This window comes from Trachurus trachurus (genome assembly GCF_905171665.1).
Source record: "Trachurus trachurus genome assembly, chromosome: 7".
Lineage (NCBI taxonomy): Eukaryota > Metazoa > Chordata > Actinopteri > Carangiformes > Carangidae > Trachurus > Trachurus trachurus.
The window spans coordinates 17,454,785-17,475,343 of record NC_139901.1 but is presented as its reverse complement, the minus strand read 5'-3'; the positions used below and the strand labels follow the sequence as shown (position 1 = coordinate 17,475,343).

The 20,559-nt window shown below is 40.5% G+C and overlaps 1 protein-coding gene across 1 annotated transcript; it reads left to right on the top strand.

The window, feature by feature from the left end:
• The first annotated feature begins 316 nt into the window (after positions 1-316).
• On the top strand, positions 317-19,417 carry pik3cd (phosphatidylinositol-4,5-bisphosphate 3-kinase, catalytic subunit delta). The gene is made up of 23 exons (XM_083974863.1): positions 317-583; positions 1,478-1,652; positions 2,471-2,699; positions 3,442-3,668; positions 4,031-4,207; positions 5,273-5,428; positions 6,017-6,106; positions 7,221-7,442; positions 9,440-9,536; positions 9,924-10,054; positions 10,143-10,196; positions 10,304-10,471; positions 11,279-11,400; positions 11,495-11,638; positions 11,731-11,830; positions 11,907-12,073; positions 12,594-12,703; positions 12,871-12,949; positions 13,041-13,208; positions 15,539-15,662; positions 16,705-16,850; positions 16,953-17,085; positions 17,175-19,417. Exons 2-23 carry the CDS (start codon positions 1,512-1,514, stop codon positions 17,310-17,312), a joined length of 3,123 nt encoding a protein of 1,040 aa, XP_083830989.1. The 5' UTR covers positions 317-583; positions 1,478-1,511; the 3' UTR covers positions 17,313-19,417.
• Positions 19,418-20,559: the final 1,142 nt, after the last annotated feature.

Here is a 20,559-nt window from a genome sequence, read left to right as displayed (position 1 = left end):
ATGTATGAATGAATGTGAACACATTTTTGAACTTTGTACAAAATAGAAAAAAAAACAAGAACTGTGAACGTAAATGAGTTAATTTTCAACTGTATGAAATGAATCCTAATATGATAATAAGTAATAAAAAAAAATAATGATGTTTTCTTAATGGTAATGCACACATGGAAAGAAGGGCCTAAGGGGCGGGGGTTAAACTGTGAAGAAAATTACTTTCACTTCCCACGAAGTAAACTTTTGGCGGACGGTCCCTTGGCCCGCAGGGGGCTGGAGAGGCAGAGCGCAGCCGCTCAGTCCGGGTCAGTCAGTGCAACAACATCACCGTATGAATGACAGCGCACTTGACCGACGCCGCAGGGAGACGCTTCGTCCGCTTCGTCCGTCCGAGCTGGATTTACCACCACCACCAACACCTCACCTCCACCTCTCTCCTCCTCACATCGCGGCTCGATCCTACAGCCTTCACGCCGCCGGAGCCTCACATGTCCCCCGTGATGTTTCAGCCTCCGTCGTCGCTGTGAGAGAAGAACCATGAGGAGATGACTGTCTTGTAGAGCTGACGGCAAAGTGTCTGCGCTAACAGGTTGGCAAAGCTCTCGCCATCATATTTGAACAAGTTTACCCCGAGACAGAGCAGTATCACGTTGTGTAAATCGGACTGTTGCTCTAAATGTAGGCCTACATTATGTTTCAATTTCCTTGTGTTATTTTCAAAGCTGTTTTTTAATGTGTTAAAAAAAAAAATCCATGGATGGAGTCTGAAATTCATTGAAATACATTTTTTTACAGAGGTAAGTCAGCCGACACTACCAGCTAAAGACAATGCAGCTCTCATGGCACAAGTTTCCTCTTACCAAAATCAATAGTCTAGAATTACTTTAAGACAAATACTGAGAATAACATTGGAAACTTGATGTTTTCCAACCGAACACTCTTTTACACTTAAACAGCAGGATATCATACTTGTATTTGATCTGTATTTTTTTGTAGTCTATAATTGTTGCTTGTAGTGTGTGTTCACCTTATGTGACCTCTGAAAAATGGTTGCACTTCTTTCTGACAGGAACATTCATTCTCTTAAAGGTGGAGAAATAAATCAAGTAGCTACATGCACTAAAGGCATTAAACTGCACATTATCAACAGATAGCATCACTACACTAACACAAGATGTCCCAGTTCATAATCCAATGTCTTATTTATTAAATATTCTTTTGTATGCTTTGGTCACCACTAGTAGAGCATTCAGGAGATGTAACAGGGATCCTCTCATGTCATTCAGTCATGTGCCTTTTCTGATTTCAAACAACCAACCTTGTAAACATATTTAATTCAGGGTTTAAGGAACTAACAGGGGATAGAGTATCCAACAGCCGACACTGCACACACACAGCAATGCTAACACATGTTAATAGAGGATATATTAACCCCAGCTGTGTTTCCTTTGTGTGGACGGCCGTCCTGTGTTCCCGTGAGCAGCAGAGGAGCTGACGGTAAATGAGAGGCCGTCACCATGCCCCCGGGGAAGTATGGGATGCAGGGGGAATGGGAGAAGGAGGGTGTCCAGGAGATCATGATGGACTTCCTGCTGCCTACCGGGATCTTCCTCAAATTCCCTGTGTCTCCAAACGACACCATCAAAAATATCAAAAGAGTATGTGCGCTCACATCCCCATCCATTTAATCAATAACTGCATTTAAAGATCCGTTGAATGTTCGTTTCCCATTGAGACACAGTGTGTTTATTATGACACAGCGCTGTGTTTCTAACAGATTGTAATTGATTGACTGCAGCACAGCACAGCACTGCGGCTCCGATGACCACAGTTTCAAAATGCTCTTGTTATTTACAATATTTGCTCAATGCGCTTTTAGATAAATTGAGCGACTTAATATTTCCTTCAGGCATTAAACTAATTAAAAGACTGCACAGTCTGGACAATGCTCGCTAGTGCTTTTGATCCATCTTGAAATGTTGATGCTCCGTTCAGACAAGGAGCCACAGCTTTCCTCCTTGGTATACATGGCCAGCTCTCTGCTGTAGCAGATCTGCTGTTAAATGTGAATGTGCCAGTTTCTATGCCAACAGTTCTGCCACTTCAGGCTGTTTGATTTAGCTGTGTTAAGTAATGATACTCTTGGAAGCTGTTAAGATGATTAAGAGATTAAACGTCTCTTCAGTCTGTGTACTTTGCAAAGGTTTTCTTTAAATGTATAAAAAAGCAGCCAGGGTCATTTCATGCGTAATTGTGTTATCATTAAATTGATAAGTGAAATCAGCATGATGGCACATGTATAAGCCTCCTTTTTTTTCTTTCTACTGAAAACAATGGTTGAGGTGTTTTCAGTGATTCTTTTCAATACAAGAATTGCACTTTTATAAAGCCTAACATCCTAAGGCATGCATTTTACCTGCACAGTGAACTATACTGTGCCCTTAACCTCACGCTCGGCTGTCGTGTCCTGTTTCAGATGGTTTGGAAAAATGCCAGGAGTGAGGCCCTTTTCAATGCACTGGGTGATCCCGACGCGTACGTCTTCACCTGCATCAACCAGACGGCAGAGAGGGAGGAACTGGAGGAGGAATCGAGGCGCATAAACGACGTGCGGCCTTTTATGTGCGTCCTGAGGTTGGTGGCGAGGGAAGGCGACCGAGTGGAGAAACTCACCAACACCCAAATCAGCCTGCTGATTGGCAAAGGTGAGCAGCGTATAGGTTATTACCTCTCTGGTTGAGCTGACCCGCTGTTAGAGTGACACTGGTTTTGGCGGTCAGCGGTATCGTTGTGCAGTTTCTAAGTATAAGACAAGATGAGTTGAGATGAGTTTTGTCACGTACATTGTTCTCAGCAAATTCAACAAAGACATTGATTAAACGTATTGACTGCAGACTGCGTTCCTTTCTTTTTCTCATTTAGAAATGAAAAGACAGTTCCTTTCTTCTTCTGTTGAGTGTGATGATGTGATCCAGTCAGTAGTTACTCACATATCCATCAACATTTTTAGCTAACAAGGAAGCTGTGGTAGCTGTGGCTAGGAGCAGTTAACGTTCTTCACTTAGATTGAAGAAGGAGGTTGTTGTAAGAACTTTGATTCCAGTAAGTCGACTTATAACAACCATTACCATTTTTTGGCAGTTTTTCAGGCTCTGCCACTGGAAAGTGACGACACCAGGTTTAATCCCGCATATGAAACTGCATTTGCTTTGGTTGTTTATCCAATCAGGAAAAGGAATCAGAGGTTGGCAAAGTTAAAATGAATCATCTAACGTCTCTTTTTCTTAGTAAAAGTTTGCAAATTAACAGTTCTGATCCTTATTATTACTTATGACATGAAGTCGCCAAAGCCGTCCACCTTTGAGGGAACGTCTCTAGAATCAAAATCTTCCACATCAAGTGAAGTAACGTCTATTTTTTTTAATGCATTTAAATCATTTTTTTCAGGTCTGCATGAGTTTGAGGCCCAGAAGAACCACGAGGTGAACGAGTTTCGGACTAAGATGCGTACATTTTGCGAAGAGAAGGCTCAGCAGCGGCAGCAGTTGCCATGGCAGCAGTGGATGGAGTACAGCTTCCCATGCGACCTGGAGCCCTGCTGCTCTCCGAGTGGGAGCGCAAAGTCAAAAAACGTCAAGAAGATTTTCGTTAATGTCAAGTTTGAGGCCAGTGATGTGAGTTGACCTGCTACTGGAGTTTGAGTATGAGTCATATTTGTTAAGTGTACTAAGACAAATCAGATCAAATGTTGTGGTATGATGGGGCAGCGGAGAGAACTCCACCAAGTGCACAACAGCTTTGATTGGAAAAACTGTGGTTCTAGTTTAGGTTGACAAATTGTGGAGGATGATGTAAAGCAAATGTGAGCACCTTTTGGAAATCCCCCTCCCACACCACAAACACCAACTTCAAAACATCTCTCAGGAACAAGATCCACAGACATAAAAGCAAAAAAAAAAAGAAAAGAAAAGATATATACAATGTTTCTGTGAAGCTGGCAACTTGTTGTGAATCTTACTGTCTGTTGAACTTGCAGGAAAGTTTCATGCTGCAGATGGATCCTCAGGACCACCCGGTGGCTCTGATGAAAAGCGCCCTGAAGAAGAAGGCCACCGTGTTTCGCTCCGTGCGACAGGAGGCCGAGGACTACACCTTACAGGTCAATGGGAGATGGGAGTTCATCTATGGGAAGCATCCATTGTGCCAGTTTAAAGTGAGTGACCTCAAGAACACCCTCTTTGATCAACAGAAACTCACAGTCCAGTCTTTTCAAATGACTCTAACTTAACATTGTTGTATCAGTATTTACATCGAGAGGCACCTTGAGCATCTTTGCACATTTTACCTCATTCGTCTTTCCCAAACTGCTCAGGCATGTTCAAGAACCACGAGAGAACTGATAAGGAAAGGTTTATTGAGGAACTGCCACTTTTGGACTTTTTTTCCCTCCATTATATTTTCATTTTGGCCTCCATCCCTGTAAACCTTCCAGGATCTGCTGCACATAGAAACATCTGCCCACCACCACAGCAATGATACCACCACAGTGCTTGTGTGTTTTATGCTGATGTGTGGTGTTTTTATTGTATCCCCCCCACTTAGTTTCAGAGGTTCCCATCTAGTTTTTTTTTTTTTTTTTACCTCCTCGTCTTTTTCCTCTGCAGCAGGGATGCTGCAGGGCCTCCTTCACGTAAGCCCTCCTCATATGAAGGCTCAGTTTTGAACTGAACTTTTGAATCTGCTTCAGACATATTTGTTAACTACAGATAAATCAGCTGATGCTTGATGATTTTCAGGATTTTTTAGATAAATCACCGACCTGCAACAGTCTAATAGTCTGATTTGCTGTGTTCCAGTGCTGTGAAATGATACAAGCACGCAAAGCAACACTGAACACTGAACCGCAGGCACTAGAGCAGTCTGTTTTCTTAGTGGATTGTGAGTGATTTTCTGTTTGGTGCTGTCTTTCTTTGGGTTTTTCTTCGAGGGGTGGGGTGAGTCAAGGTCTTGGTGGCAGGAGACTCCACTGCTGATTTTGAAACTCCAGCTACCTGCAGGGGTGACTCATATCTGTCTAGCAGCCCTGCAGAAAGGAACTGCATCCATCCACACATAATGAGATTTCAACTGCATTAACCTACAGCAAATGAACAGCCTCCAGGAGTTAACCAGTGCTATCAGAACACTGGGAAATATCTGTGGGTGAACTGACTGATGGCTGTACCAGTAAACAAAAAAATATCTTCCTCTGTCCCCTCCTGTTGTTTCTCTTCATCAGTGCATTTTCTCATGTTTGAGAAATGGACAAAACCCTCATCTAACCCTGGTGCACCACTCCACCATTACAAAGTATCAGGAGGAGCAGGGTCGGATGTTCAGCCAGGTATACAAGAGTCGCTCCTTGTCCAGACCTCCTCCGCTGCCCCTGAAGAAGGTAAGAGGTCAGCGGACAGCTGTCAGCTTTCATTAACAGAGAAGAGCTCACTCGATCGTTTCTTCTCCCTCTCCCTGTCTGTCATAACCACGTAAAGTCTGTCCTCCACAGACTTTGGCACACTGGAAACATACTGTGCAGCACAATGTAGATAATTTACACGTCACCTCAGCTTGAATACACTGTAGTTGAACATATACATACATACAGTCTTTTTGATTTGGATGGTCTCAGACTTTTGGACCCCAGTAACTGGCAAAATTATAACAACTGTGTGTTTTTAAGATTTTATGGAAAAGTGATTCACATCAGAAATGCAAGCAGCGCAAAACTAAATTTATGTGTACCTTGGAGAACTTTTTCGTCCAGTTTTAAAGCTTGTTCCCCTTTTTTAAACTTTATTTTGAAAGTGTTCACTGCCTTGCTTTTATCTTTTGACATGTTGCCAAACAGGAAATTGTTGCAACAATTATATTGAGTTTAGACCTCAGTGACTGCTATTAATGGAAGTTTAATAAAAAAAATAAAATAAAAAAAGAATTACATGGAAATACATTCATTTTTCTTTCCTCTGACTCCCTCCTACAGCAAAACACCTCATCCCTGTGGTCCGTCAATGAGCCTTTCTACATTCACCTGCTGCAGGCCAACCGAGTCAATGCAGACGAGGGAATGAAGGTTGGTGTGGTTTTGCGTGGGTTTCTCTCATTTTGCTCTGCTCAATGAAATGTGGCATTCACTTGTTTACCAATATCTTCATTTCAGTTGTAGGAACGGCGGGCTTGACATGTAAATGATGGGGGAAGGGGGAGGGAGGGAGGAGGGGGGGGTCACATGGTCCAGACCGCACGTTTCCCATAATTCATCAAGGCGGTTGGTTAAAACTTCAAAACAGGAAGTGGGGAGGGCCTATCTGGTTTTTACGTCTCATTCTGAGGCCTAGATTCTAAGAAAAAGAGAGGCTTCATGTCGTCTCTCCCTCTCTCACTTTCAACGCACTTTTTTGAAGACGATGCATGCGTTTTCTTACTATTGCAGGTTGGCTGTGACCTATGTTCAAAATTAAGAAGATGTCCCTGCAAATGACACACAAACACACAGAGAAATATCCACTCACATGAAATATCCTGTTTTCTATTCTTCTTTTTCCCCTTTCTGCTATGTTGCTTTTTTTTTTTTTTTTTTTTAACCAATTTGACAAAAAAGAAAAACAGTGAGAGGACAAGTAGGAAAACCCTGTTAATGTGTCTCTGTGTTTGTGATTCAGTTTCATAACTAACTACGTTACTGTTTAGTTGGGTTATTAAATGTAAGTGCACTTCCGTCTGCTGCCTTGGAGCACATCGTGACTCATGGCAAATTTGTCCTGTCACATAATCATCAGTCATTTCTGCAGTTGGTGGGCACCAATTTGAAAACACACCTTGAGGGAGAATAGCCACTTATATATTTTATAGATATAAATTTGCATTTTTGATTTTGATTTGATTGGCAAATGTCAGGAGCTTAATGGTCGCACAATGTTGTAGTTTGACTCTCTTGCTTGTGTATCACTTTTGACTGCATAGCATTGAAAGGCATCACAACCTGCTTATGTTATGAACCTGCAGACCCTTTGACTCATAGCCCGAGTGACACAGGAAACTGTGAATCATCTAGTGAAGTTTCTACATCTTCCACAAACAATCTCCTTTACAGATGTGCTAAACCCTTCAGCTTCCAAACCACATGTCTCCATCTAATCGCTATCGTGCTCTATGTGTGTGTGTGTTTTTGTGTGCTTCCTCTCCAGCTTGTGGTGCAGGCTGGTCTGTTCCATGGCAGCGAACTGCTCTGTAAGGTGGTGACAAGCTCAGAGGTGACGGTGTGCTCTGAGCCGCAATGGGATCAAAGGCTGGAGTTTGACATAAACGTAGCCGACCTGCCGCGCATGAGCCGCCTGTGCTTTGCGCTCTACGCTGTCATTGAGAAAACCAAGAAACCCCGTGGCACCAAAAAGAAGAACAAGAAAGCGGTGAGTCCAGCGGAAACTTTTTTCATGTCTTTTCGCAGCTTGTAATAGAGCAGCAGGCAAACGTTCAGGCTGCTGAGTGTGAACTTGTTAGCAAGCACAAACAGATCCGTTTCCTCTCTAGTGTAAAGTGTGTGTACACGTTGGGCGCTGTGTGGGTGTGTTTTGCTGCTGCGTCTGGTTGTGCAAGTGTGTTCAGTGGCAAGGCTGCGGTTAACTTTTCATCCGCTACAGTCCTTTTATCTGTACATCACTCCAAGGAAGGAAGGAATTGGGAAACATTTTCAAGGAATTCTAAATTCATATTCACAGTCACCATTTGTAGTTACAACACTCACTCATCTTTGAATTTACTTCAAAACAAAAATACTGGTTATTTCAGAGTAACAACAGTAACAATACTGAAGTTCAATCTTTTTTTAAGGATCCCTCAAATCCATCATCTGTTCATCTGTGACAGTACAAGCCCACAGCCAAAGAACATAAAGTAAATATGATTTAAAAAAACAGATATGCATGAAACTAGACCTACTGTGAATTGTTTTTGTAAAATTACACTTCCAACACTATTTAAAGCCATGAAGAGCCAGCTGTACTACACACTAATGTTAATCATGTCATATTTTGATGGAAATGCATTACGGCAATACAACAGTTGCCCACATTTAGAACAAATATCATATTTAGCACAGAACTGATTAGTCTACTGACAGAAAATTAATGTACAAACATGAATTAATTATCAGCTTTCAACCTGGGATGGTTCCAGTTTGTCAGATATGATATTTTGCTGCTTTTTCAGTTCAATTTTAAATTGGCTGTCTTTTGATTTTGGTTTGTTAGTTTTGAATAATTAATCGAGAAAATAAATGGCAGATTAATGAAAAATTAAGTATTCTTAAAATAGATATGCTCTTTCACTTCACTAAAATGAACTTTAATACAAAGCCAGTAAAAGCACAGAGTTTAAGGTTTCACTATCCTAATTTTGTAAATACTTTTTATCCGCACTGACACCCACTCACCGCACAGTTAGCAACAACTAATTCCCCTTTTCTGGGGCTGTGGTCTCTAAATCATTTGTTTTGATGTGCTGCCGCAGCTGTGGGCTCCATGTCTGGGTAGACCTCCCAAACATGGCGCCCAGGTGTGTTTAAGAGTATCGAGGCCACTTCTGCTTTCTGTGCCACTTCTCTCTTCTTCTGCCTGGAAGAGAAGTCCTGCAGCCAGACAGCAGAAAGATGAGGCGGAAGCTGAGCTATTTTAGCCCGTCCGTCTTGTTGATGTGTTTCTCCACTTTTTTCTTTTCTTTTTTTTTTAACACATTGAATGGTCAACTTATTTTTGTTTCTGGTCATTAACAGGAACTTGTGTCTAAGTTTGCTTCTTTGCGTTTCAACTTAAGCCACAATGCATAGACCTTTTAAATACGGAATCACGCTTATGTCAGTTTTTTTTTTTTAAACGAGACACAGCAAAGCTCTTTGCTGTACAGTTTATTATGTGGTGTGACAAATGACAAAATGTTCCAAACACACTTAATTTTTTCTATCATAACTATTCAAAATATTTCTTAAAAATGCTTAACCCCAAAATTAAAGCCTAAATTATACAAAAGAGAGTTAATACCACAATTAGACTGTATGGAACTGAATCTGTAAAGACTCTTTACATGTTTTTGAATGCTGCAAATATGAGTTGTTTTTTCTTTGAGGAGGGAAAAGAGCTTAAAAGGAGGATTGCTAGAGAGATCTGATTTTAAATGTATCCATAACAATTATATGTAGTCAATAGACAATCCAATCCAGGAATTAATATTTTATAACTGAGCAAACCGTAATTTGTCTAACAGTGGAGGTTGGTTTAGTGATCGTGAGTACCGCACCTCTGTCCTTCTTTAAGGAACCAGAGCAATTTCCATGATTTTATTGATTGATTGATGATTTTTATTGACATCAACAAACCTAATCCCCCACTTCCCTCTATCTCTTTCCTTTCAGGATTGTCCCATAGCCTGGGTGAACACCATGGTGTTCGACTACAAGGACCAGCTGAAGACCGGGGACTTCCTCTTGTCCACATGGCCATCTGTCCCTGGTACTCTCAGCCTTGCCTCTTCTTATGTTTCCTCCTCTTCAAAAACACCTCACATGTTCACAAGCCTCCTCCACAGTGCCTGAGAACACACAGTGAGGTGCCCACATCATATGCGAGGCCATCAAAAACCTCACTTTCTAAGACATCGTGTTCTTGCTGATGCAAAGATAGTCTTTTCAAGATGCGGACATGGCTGTTGCTTGTTGGCGTGAGAGGCTCGGCTGTTAAATAAAGAACCATGTTTACCCGCTCTGCAGAGTGAAATCATCATATCTCCCTCTGTGGTTTGAAAGCAGTACGTTAACATGCACAGTCACTCTTAGAGTGAATTAGCTCAGTGGAAAAGATTTCACATCTGATAGGCCTATATGTCATTTTTTATCACAGATGACAAATGTGACTTGTTGAACCCGATGGGAACAGTTGAAAAGAACCCCAACGTGGACAGTGCTGCAGGGCTTCTGATTCGTTTCCACAACATACGACCACATCCTCTTCATTATCCTCCACTCGACAAGGTACTTACTGGGCATAAGGCCATCCTGAGTCTATACTGACATTATGATATAAAACTCTGTCAGTCAAAAAAAATCCTCTTGTTTTCAGATAGAGACAAATGGCGATACATCCATTGGCTTCTTCAGTGGCACTAAAGAAGAGGTACAACTTTCTACACGTCACATTTTACACTTCTCTCACAGTTACTAAACAGAAAGTTGTAAGTTTGTTGCTTTTGTGTGAATCTGTCTTCTGGTCATTCTCCTTAGTACTTGAAGCTAAAAGAAATCATGGACAACAAAAACTACACTGAGTTTTTCGAGGATGAGAAGGAACTCCTGTGGAAGCTCCGTGTCGACATCCGCGACCATTATCCTGAAAGTCTGTCCAAGCTGCTCCTCATCACCAAGTGGAATAAACGAGAGGACGTAGTTCAGGTATAAACGGAGAAGACCATTTCCCCACTGTGGTCAAAACACAACACACCCTGAAAATGTCTCAAAAAGACGGAAGAGTTTTTGCTAAATCACTGAATTAGCTTGTTTGTAGAACAAGGCTAAGCATACACAGCAATGCTAGCGCTTGAAGCTTAATGCTATTTTTTTTTTTTTTTTTTTTTTTTTGCGAATTTTTCACAATCACAATAATTAATGCTTAATTTTTGACATAAACGTTGATGTTTAATGTCTTCATTATCTTTTTTTTGTGTGTGTATGTGTGTGCTAATATTCAGCACCCAACACCACATGTTGGCCAGCAGGCCAGTAGGAGATTCATCCTTGTCATGTGGTGGCTGAGCTGCAGCCTGTGAGCTACACTGCTCTAATTGTACTATATCTACTGTATGAGGATCCTGGAAGAATAATTAAGATTAAGATGAAGTGCAGCATTTATCAGGTCCATCATTACATTGCACTGCAGCATTCATTTAAAAATCTTTCCTTGCTCCCTTTTTCATACTTTCATACTCAACTGGCACTTGATATGGAGCGCATTTTTTGTTAATAGTGTCATATGTATAAGAAATAATTATTATATTTATTAGTTTCTAAATTAAAAAAAAGTTGTTGACATATTTTGATATTTTGGTTTTTAGTTTCTAATTAATATTTTCCACATTACCAACCAGTGGAGCCCTTTGTGATGTTTACAAGTAAAAATACACTAAATAAGAATAAGGTTTAATTTGTCTTACACATCAGAGATTTGACTGATGAAAATAACGATTCTTTGATGCTCCTCAGATGGTGAGTCTTTTGAAAAACTGGCCGGACCTCCCAGCCATTCACGCCTTGGAGCTTTTAGACTACAGTTTTCCTGACCCAGCAGTTCGTTCTTTCACTATCAGATGTCTCAAGAAGCTCAGGTAGACATTTGTTTCTTTTATGCCCATAAGACATTTTATATTTTGTTTAGGTTTTAATAACATAATCACTTCTGGACGGTTTTTCTTCCCACAGTGATGCTGAACTCCTACAGTATTTAATCCAGCTGGTCCAGGTCTTAAAGTATGAATCCTACCTAGACTGTGACCTCACCACTTTCCTGCTAGAAAGGGCTCTGTCCAACAGGAGGATAGGACACTTCCTATTTTGGCATCTCAGGTGAGACACAGCTCAGCTGAAAACACAAGATCATGAGCATTTGCAGCTGTCTTCTTTGTTTTTTTTAATGGGAGAATATTTGTTCAACGCAGGTCAGAGATTCATGTGGCCTCTGTTAGTTTGCGTTTTGGCCTGATTCTGGAGGCCTACTGCAGAGGAAACATCCACCACATCAAGCTCTTATCCAAACAGGTAATTACACACTTTCATACACAGCGATTTCATGTGTGTGTTTGTTTTGTGCTAAATCTCTGCCTCTGCCACACAGAACGAGGCTCTGGGTAAAATGAAGAGCCTGAGCGACATTGTCAAGTCGGGCTCCCAGAAGATGACAGCAGAGGACCTGAAGCTGTGTATCAGACAGGAGTCTTACCTGGAGGTCCTGTCAGACCTGCTGTCACCACTCAACCCCTGCATCATCCTCAATGAGATCTGGTTAGTGCCAGACACACGGGTAGACACACACGCAAAAGCTGCAAGATAATTGTTTTTGCCAGTTCCATTTATTGCCACCATAATTCAATTTTATGGGACATTTCTGATCCCTTTATGGGTTTATTTTGCTGAATTACAATATAATATGTTTATTGGCATATTAGGAAATTGACATTTAATTGGAACAAAGTTTTATTTTATGCCAATGGATACACAGTTTTACACTCATTTGTAATTGCTGTAAACTTCACAAGAGATGACGGTGCTAGTTTTTTCTCCTCTTTCCCCAACCAGGTCATTCTATTTATTCTCCTTTATGATAAAGGCGCTAAGCTTGTTTGCAGTGGACAAAATTGCCTTGTTCTTGGCATTTGAAATGTGTCAAATAAAATAAAAATGGCACTGTATTTTGTACAAAACAAAACAAAACAAAACAAAAAAACCCTGCTATTTCTGTATAAACCTGAAACACTGTTATAAGATGATCACATGCTCATGTTGAGTTTGTTTCCTCTTGCAGTGCAGAGAAATGCAGATTTATGGATTCCAAGATGAGGCCGCTCTGGCTGATGTATAGGAACCCCTGGACCCAAGGAGACATGGTGGGCATCATCTTCAAGAATGGAGATGGTGAGATATAACAAAAGTTGAATTCACTGCTACAGGTTTGAAGACATAGTTTTTCTTGTTTAACATAATGAAAGGTTTAAAAACCTGGTTTGAAGTTTTGAGTTGTGACAATGTAATGTAAGATTTTTCTCTTTTTTATTTCACCTTTTTTCACTCATCCCCTTCAGATCTTCGACAAGACATGTTGACCCTGCAGATGATCCAGCTCATGGAGACTCTGTGGAAGAAAGAAGGCCTTGATCTCAGGTACAGTGGGAGCAGATGTTTGCTGTTGATGCTTTTGCTCAGGGAAATCTTCTAATCTATACCAACCTCATGCTGTCAATTTCACTGGCAGGATGACCCCGTATGGCTGCCTGTCCACTGGGAACAAGATGGGGCTTATCGAGGTGGTGAAGAACTCTGACACCATCGCCAATATCCAGCTCAACAACAGTAACAGTGCTGCCACTGCTGCCTTCAACAAGGAGGTCCTGCTCAACTGGCTCAAATCTAAGAACCCTGAGTGAGTACACTTTGTTGACACAATTGTTACTATTCAACTACCCTACTGGTCAGGTATTGGACTGATCTGTGTAGTGATGAGCAGAAGTCATGAGTATATTGAACTGCAGGTTTGCTTAAGGGTCAGAGTCAGCGTTAACTAAAGGACACTTGGAGGAGGTGGATGACATCAATTGGACCTAAGGGGCCAGTCATTGGTTCATGCCATCCCTTGTCCCTCACTTTTGATATAACTTCATATAACCCTTCTACCCGTTTTTATAGTCAAAAGTTCTTGTCATGTGTAATGGGTTTCATTTTAAATTGGTATCAACAGTCATAGTGTCATTTATGGTAAATTGTATCTGTTTCTTGCACACACTATATCACAGATTAGTGCATTGCAAGAAGTGTGAAAGTATGTGTTCTATCACCAGCACGTCAAGTATTTTGATATAACAGGTAACAGGAACATAGTAGAGGTGTTAAATTTGTAGCTGCACTGGCTCTGCCTCTCAACTGAGATATCCGCGACTCAACAAGCTTGTCAATATAGAGATATACAGTACATTACTGTTTGACATAACAGTATAGACAGCTGAATGGGTGTACAGTATATCTTTATGTTAGACTATAATCACAAATAGTTGCAAAGACATTACAATTGCTATGAATGTATTTGTTCATTACTATAAACATGGTTGGTGAAGGTATGGTATTGTGGTTGAACACACTTCTTCATTCTCAAGTCAATTTTTATTTATATAGCCTAATATCACAAATCACACATTTCCTTTACGGAAATTATCTATAGCTGGGATTTTCAAAGTGATAGGTGGTTGATGTGATGTGAGGATGCACTGCATGAATAAACAGGTTTTCTCTCACACAGCATACAGTGTCCTTAATCCTTCACCCTCAGAGTCAGAATGTTTATAAAAAGTATTTAAAGGGATAGTTCACCCAAAATTCAAATTTCACTCATTATCTACTCACCCTCATGTCGACTAAGGGCTGGGAGAAGTTTCAGAGTTATCTGTGGCTTCTCTGAGTTACAAGGGGTCTCGGCATAGCAGTGCAGACAGTTGGTATCCATTTGCAACCGTTATATGGACATATAACGGTTGCAAATTTTATATCGACGTTATATGGACAAATAACGGTTGCAAATGGATACCAACTGTCTTCGTAACAAAAAGACACACCAAAAAACATCCAAATACCTCCATGCTGCTCGTATGTAATGTCCGTCTTGTATTGAAGCCCCGAAATGCGAAATTGTCCCGAAAAAAAATTAAATAAGTCTATTTTTCAAGCTTGTATTGTAGCGGAAGCTTCTCGAAGCTCCTCTTCCCGGTTCGTCCAATTTAGGACAGACCCTGGTTCGTCCAAATTTAACGAACCGGGAAGAGGAGCTTCCGCTACAGACAAGCTTGAAAAATAGACTTATTTAATTTTTTTTGGAACAATTTTGCATTTCGGGGCTTCAATACAAGACAGACATCACATACGAGCAGCATGGAGGTATTTGGATGTTTTTTGGTGTGTCTTTTTGTTACAAAGACAGTTGGTATCCATTTGCAACCGTTATATGGACATGCACTGCTATGCCGAGACCCCCTGTAACTCAGAGAAGCCACGGATAACTCTGAAACTTCTCCCAGCCCTTAGTCCACATGAGGGTGAGTAGATAATGAGTGAAATTTCAATTTTGGGTGAACTATCCCTTTAACAGGGAAAAACTTGGAAGAAACATTAGGAGGAGGACTTTTCCAGGATGGTCAGACATGCAGCAGTAGATGTTGTGTTTGTAGAATAAAACACAGAGTAGTTTTATTGTATGGACACAGTCAGGTTGAGAGAATAATAGTGTGTAAGTAAACACACAAGAGGCAAACAGCAGAATAAAAAAAAAGTGCATAGGCAACTGCAGATTTAGCAACATTAAATGAGAGTAGATTTTTATTTGGTGCCAGACAGTCTGAAGGTCTTGTCCACTCTAAAAGCTCCTTGAAGAAAGAGAACCATTTGATGTAATGAATAAGCCTTGCGTATATGTCACGTCGGTGAGACAGCTCCAGCTGATCACGCGACAGAGCTGAGGTTATTAGGTTTAAATGCTGCAGGTCCAGAGATGAAGCGGAGAAAATTAGTTAAAGCTTAACACAGTCAAAACTATGCAGGTCTAGACCGTGAAAGGACATTACAGTCAATCATTAATTGGCCACAGGAACTCCTTTGTGAATATTTCATAATGGCTACAATAAGGGAAACTTGCCTCATGACTGAATAATGAATATGTGTCTGCGAATTATTGATGTAGACTATTCTTGTTTTTGTTTTTGTCACCAGGGAAAAACTCGAACAAGCAATAGAAGAGTTCACGCTGTCCTGTGCTGGCTACTGTGTAGCTACTTATGTCTTGGGGATTGGAGATCGTCACAACGACAATATCATGATCAAGGAAACTGGACAGGTGAGGTTTATAGAGACTGTCTCTGAAAAAAGCTAATACTGATTGGTGTGTCAGGGTTTGCAACAGAGTTTCCACTTTGCCACCAACCATAATAGCACTTGATTGACTTTTAATTCAGATGATTATTTAGTCAGATTAAGTGGTCGTTTTTGACTGAAACTGAAAGTCACTCAACAGTTAAAGGGATAGTTCACCCAAAATTCAAATTTCACTCATTATCTACTCACCCTCATGTCGACTAAAGGCTGGGAGAAGTTTCAGAGTCCTCCGTGCCTTCTTGGAGTTACAGCGGGGCTCCGTGCAGCACTGCATTGCCATATGACGGTAGAGAACGGGGCTCACTTTACTTTGTCCAAAAAGACACACCAAAAAACATCCAAATACCTCCATAGTGCTCGTCTGTAATGTCCCTCTTATATTAAAGCCCCAAAATGAGAAATTGTTCCGAAAAAAAATTAAACAAGTCTATATTTTAAGCTTGTTTGTAGCGGAAGCTCACAGTGTCTCAGTTCACTTGCTCTGCCGGTGTCTGTGCAAATCTCGCGCGAGATTTGAGACTGAGACACTGGGAGCTTCCGCTATAAACAAATCAAATCAAATCAACTTTATTTATATGGCACTTTTCATACGTTGTAACACAAAGTGCCTCACAGAGGATACAAACTAAACAAAACAATACAAAACACCAAGCTTCAACAAGCTTAAAACATATACTTATTTAATTTTTTTCGGAACGATTTCTCATGTCGGGGCTTCAATACAAGAGGGACATTACAGACGAGCACTATGGAGGTATTTGGATGTTTTTTGGTGTGTCTTTTTGGACAAAGTAAAGTGAGCCCCATTTGTGACCATCATATGGACATGCAGTGCTGCGCAGACCTCCCCTGTAACTCCGAGAAGGCACGGAGGACTCTGAAACTTCTCCCAGCCCTTAGTCGACATGAGGAAATTTGAATTTTGGGTGAACTATCACTTTAAGAAATGTTTGTGTGGAATGAGTCAGAACCTACTTAACATCATCTCAACCTTTGTCCCTTAGCTCTTCCACATTGACTTTGGCCACTTCCTGGGCAACTTCAAGCGGAAACTAGGGATCAACAGGGAGCGTGTGCCTTTCATCTTGACTTATGACTTTGTCCATGTGATCCAGCAAGGAAAGACAAACAACAGTGAGAAGTTTGAAAGGTACAGATTTTTTTGGCATCAGTTTCTGTAGTGATTTGATCTTTAGTGATCCTGCTCACATATTTCATGTTTGATGACTGACTGGTGCATCCTTGCTGTCAGGTTCAGGGAGTACTGTGAGCGGGCCTATAAGATCCTGTGTCGGAACGGGATGCTGTTCGTCAACCTCTTTGCAATGATGAAGGCAGCAGGGCTGCCAGAGCTCACCTCCTTCAAAGACATCCAGTACCTAAAGGTATGCAGCAATATGCAGTACACTGCTGCTACTGCCGGTAATGAGGATGAAAATGTGTTGACAAAGTTTTGTTGTCTTGTTTCCAAAAGGATTCTCTGGCTTTGGGCAAATCAGAAGAGGAAGCACTGAAGAATTTCAAAGTAAAGTTTAACGAAGCTCTGAGAGAAAGCTGGAAGACCAAGGTTAACTGGATGATGCACTCCTTGTCCAAAGATAACAGAGCGTGAAGAGCACTGAGCAGCAGAGGACTAGACAAAAGATTATGGATTTTAACCTATGGAGATAAAAGGGAAGAAAACACAATCAAATATTTTACTTTATTGATGGCATTCAAAGACACTCAGCAAATGTTTACATATGACTGGCCTGTCTGCCGCCAAGAACGACTAAGTGGAAGCATCCAAAGACGATGAGATTATCATTCATGAAGCATCATTGCAGCACACAGATATTTTCACAATGAGGGAAATCCACCACACTCATCTTTATCCCATTAAACAATGGGATGCCTTTGCCTTGGAGACATATCAGCAGAAAATGTAAATGTGTTGAACTCGCTACTTGAAAACCTGCTCATGCAAAAGTGTCATGAATCATTGAAAAAGTGTCAGAGATTGAAAGTTCATCACACTGCCTGCATTACTCAGCAGGGAGCAAAATGGCAGACAGTCATGACTTTAGATATCTCTCAATCACTTGGTAAAATAACACGGCGGCAGTTTCACTTCAGTTCTTTCATACCGTTTGATGCTGTATCATTTCCTCTCATTTCGACTGCCTCCTTGCAATTGTGTCTTATTTTTTGTTATGTTATTTTATTTTATTTAATCTGGTAACTTGCTTGTACAAAATCATGGAAAGATATTTTTAAGATATGTTGTATTATGTGTTTTACTGATGTTGGCTTATCACTTGAGGATGTGTTATATTGCCTAGAAGTACAGTGTGTTGCCTTTGGAGTGCCACTAAGGATGAATCGTCCCCTTTACAGTTTATTGTAAAATGAGAAAATAATTTTGAATGGGACCTTTATTTTGATAACGTCCCAGTTTACCAGACTGTGATACCCATCAGACCCTCACTTAACAGCTACTACACACATAAAGGTATAGTTTGACATTTTTGGTAAATATACTGACTAGCTTTCTTGCCGAGAGTTAGATGAGAGGTTTGAAACCACTGATGTTTGTCTGTTATATGTGAGATGGAAACAACTAACTCAGTTCAGTCCCATGGAAACAAAAGGGCCAACAGCACCACTAAAAAAAGACATATTTCAGATACATTTTCAAGCTTTAGGGGTGCAGATGGATAGATTGGTTTTACCTTTGTACAGAGCCAAGCTAATCTAACTGTTTCCTGGCCTCTTAGCTGTTGTCAAGAAAGTTATTTCCAAAATATCGAACAATAATGATACGACTGCCATTAACAGATGGACAAAAAAAGATCCCAGGCTCTAGGCAAAGATATAAATATATGTTTTAGTGAAAAGTACCAAAGATACTCAATACATGCTTCAATGGGACATAAATAAGACAATCTTTGGACCCTTGTAAGCTTGGATATGTTTTAAAGTTTGCGTGGCCCTTTTCAAAAATGTAAATCCAAGCTATGTATCTCATGATGCAGTGTGTGTGGGTGTGCGTGTGTTTGTGTGTGTGTTGTATTCGGTATTTAAGTTATGCTTTGTGATTTCCATTGCATTTTTGAACTGATGTGCCAGGTGCCATGAAAGAGATTTCATGCTTACAGTGTCAAACACCTTAATACTTTGGTGTATCTAATGCTCTTCAAAATGGTGTTTTGTCTGTGTGAGGGTTTAATTTTATGGTGTGTTCATATCACTTTACACGCTGTATATCCTGCAAGGACCAGCTAAATGAAGAAGATAATGTGCTTTTCACAGCCTTTTTATTTTGCGTAAATGATCTCTACTGTTTGTATCGGTCTCTGTACAATGAGGACTTTTACAGAAGAGCAAGTGTAGCTGTAGATTACACAGCATAGATACCTTAAACTACTGAAATATTCACTGTGGAATAGACTTTGGATAGGAGTTATCAGTGTCCCTCAGTATGGGCTTAGCTAATCACTGCTGCTTTAAAGCCAGGAAGAGTGGGTCTACTCAGTATGGGCTACTTTTGCAGATTGTAAAATATACTACTGTTGCCTTTTGAATTGATTGTAATTTATGAATTGTATCAAATGTTACAAATCCTTTAAGGCCCAGGCCTCATTTACATGTGTGCAGCTAAAACAGACCAATTCTCCTGTTAGTGTAGGTCTGATGTCGACCTGTCCTTTATTTGTCTGCATCCTGTTCTCACTTTTACTTCACTCGCTGATGGGAGGAAAACATACACTCAATAAACATATGCAACAGCAGATCTCACTAAGACTTTCTAAGCTATAAATCATAGTAGCTTTCATTTTCTCCTCTTTCTACCTGAAATGGCTGATAAATTCCAGAGGCAGCAAAGTTACCGGGCAGTTACACGCGTAACCGTGGTTCTCTGAGTCTGAGATCTCCAGTTACATATTCCATGAGCACGTGGGTCAGTCCCCTGTTCGTATGGAATCTGTAACAGGGTGAAGAGATAGTCTTGATACAAAAGAAAACGCTTTTTCCATTTTTGTGTAAACTCTATACAACAGTGCATCTTTTTTTTTTATGAATTTCTTATTCATAAAAATATGAATTATGAATTGCTTATTGTTAAGGTAGTCATGTAACAGAAGCTTAACCTTTTAATTTTATTTATATTTACACAAGTCCACCGAAGATAAAAAAAAAATAAAATAAAAATGCAATGCACATATGAATTGTGTCACATGATTTTCATCTCAGTTACAAATAGCTAACAGAGACCAACAGCGAGGTAACCTTGGTTTAATGTCTCCACATATATGGGGGGAATTCCTGATATTGGTACATACTGTATGTTTTTTCCAAAGATAGCCTACAAAGAATTCGGAGAAGTGAAAGGAGAAGTGGTTACAGTAATTTTAACTTCAGACAGAGCCAAAATGCTAATATATTAAGAAAGACTATTTCCAAATTCATGATGTCTAAGGACACGACTACACTGGCGATCAGTCAGTAGAGGGAGGTACAGAAAACACAACACGACAATGTCACAGGACTCATTAAGATGTGGCAGCCGGTGGACCCTCTGGACTGGACTTCATTCTGTTTAATTAACAGCATTGGAACTGACCACAGCATACCCTAGTAATTGAATGTAATTATGTCTGCCTGGTGATGGTGGTGTGTGTGTGTGTGTGTGTGTGTGTGTGTGTGTGTGTGTGTGTGTGTGTGTGTGTGTGTGTGTGTGTGTGTGTGTGTGTGTGTGTGTGTGTGTGTGTGTGTGTGTGTGTGTGGTGTTGGGACTCCTGCTGTCAATGTAAACTGAACCATAATTGAATAATTGAAGGTGGCAATGTTTATCATACACTGATTACATATTAATTACA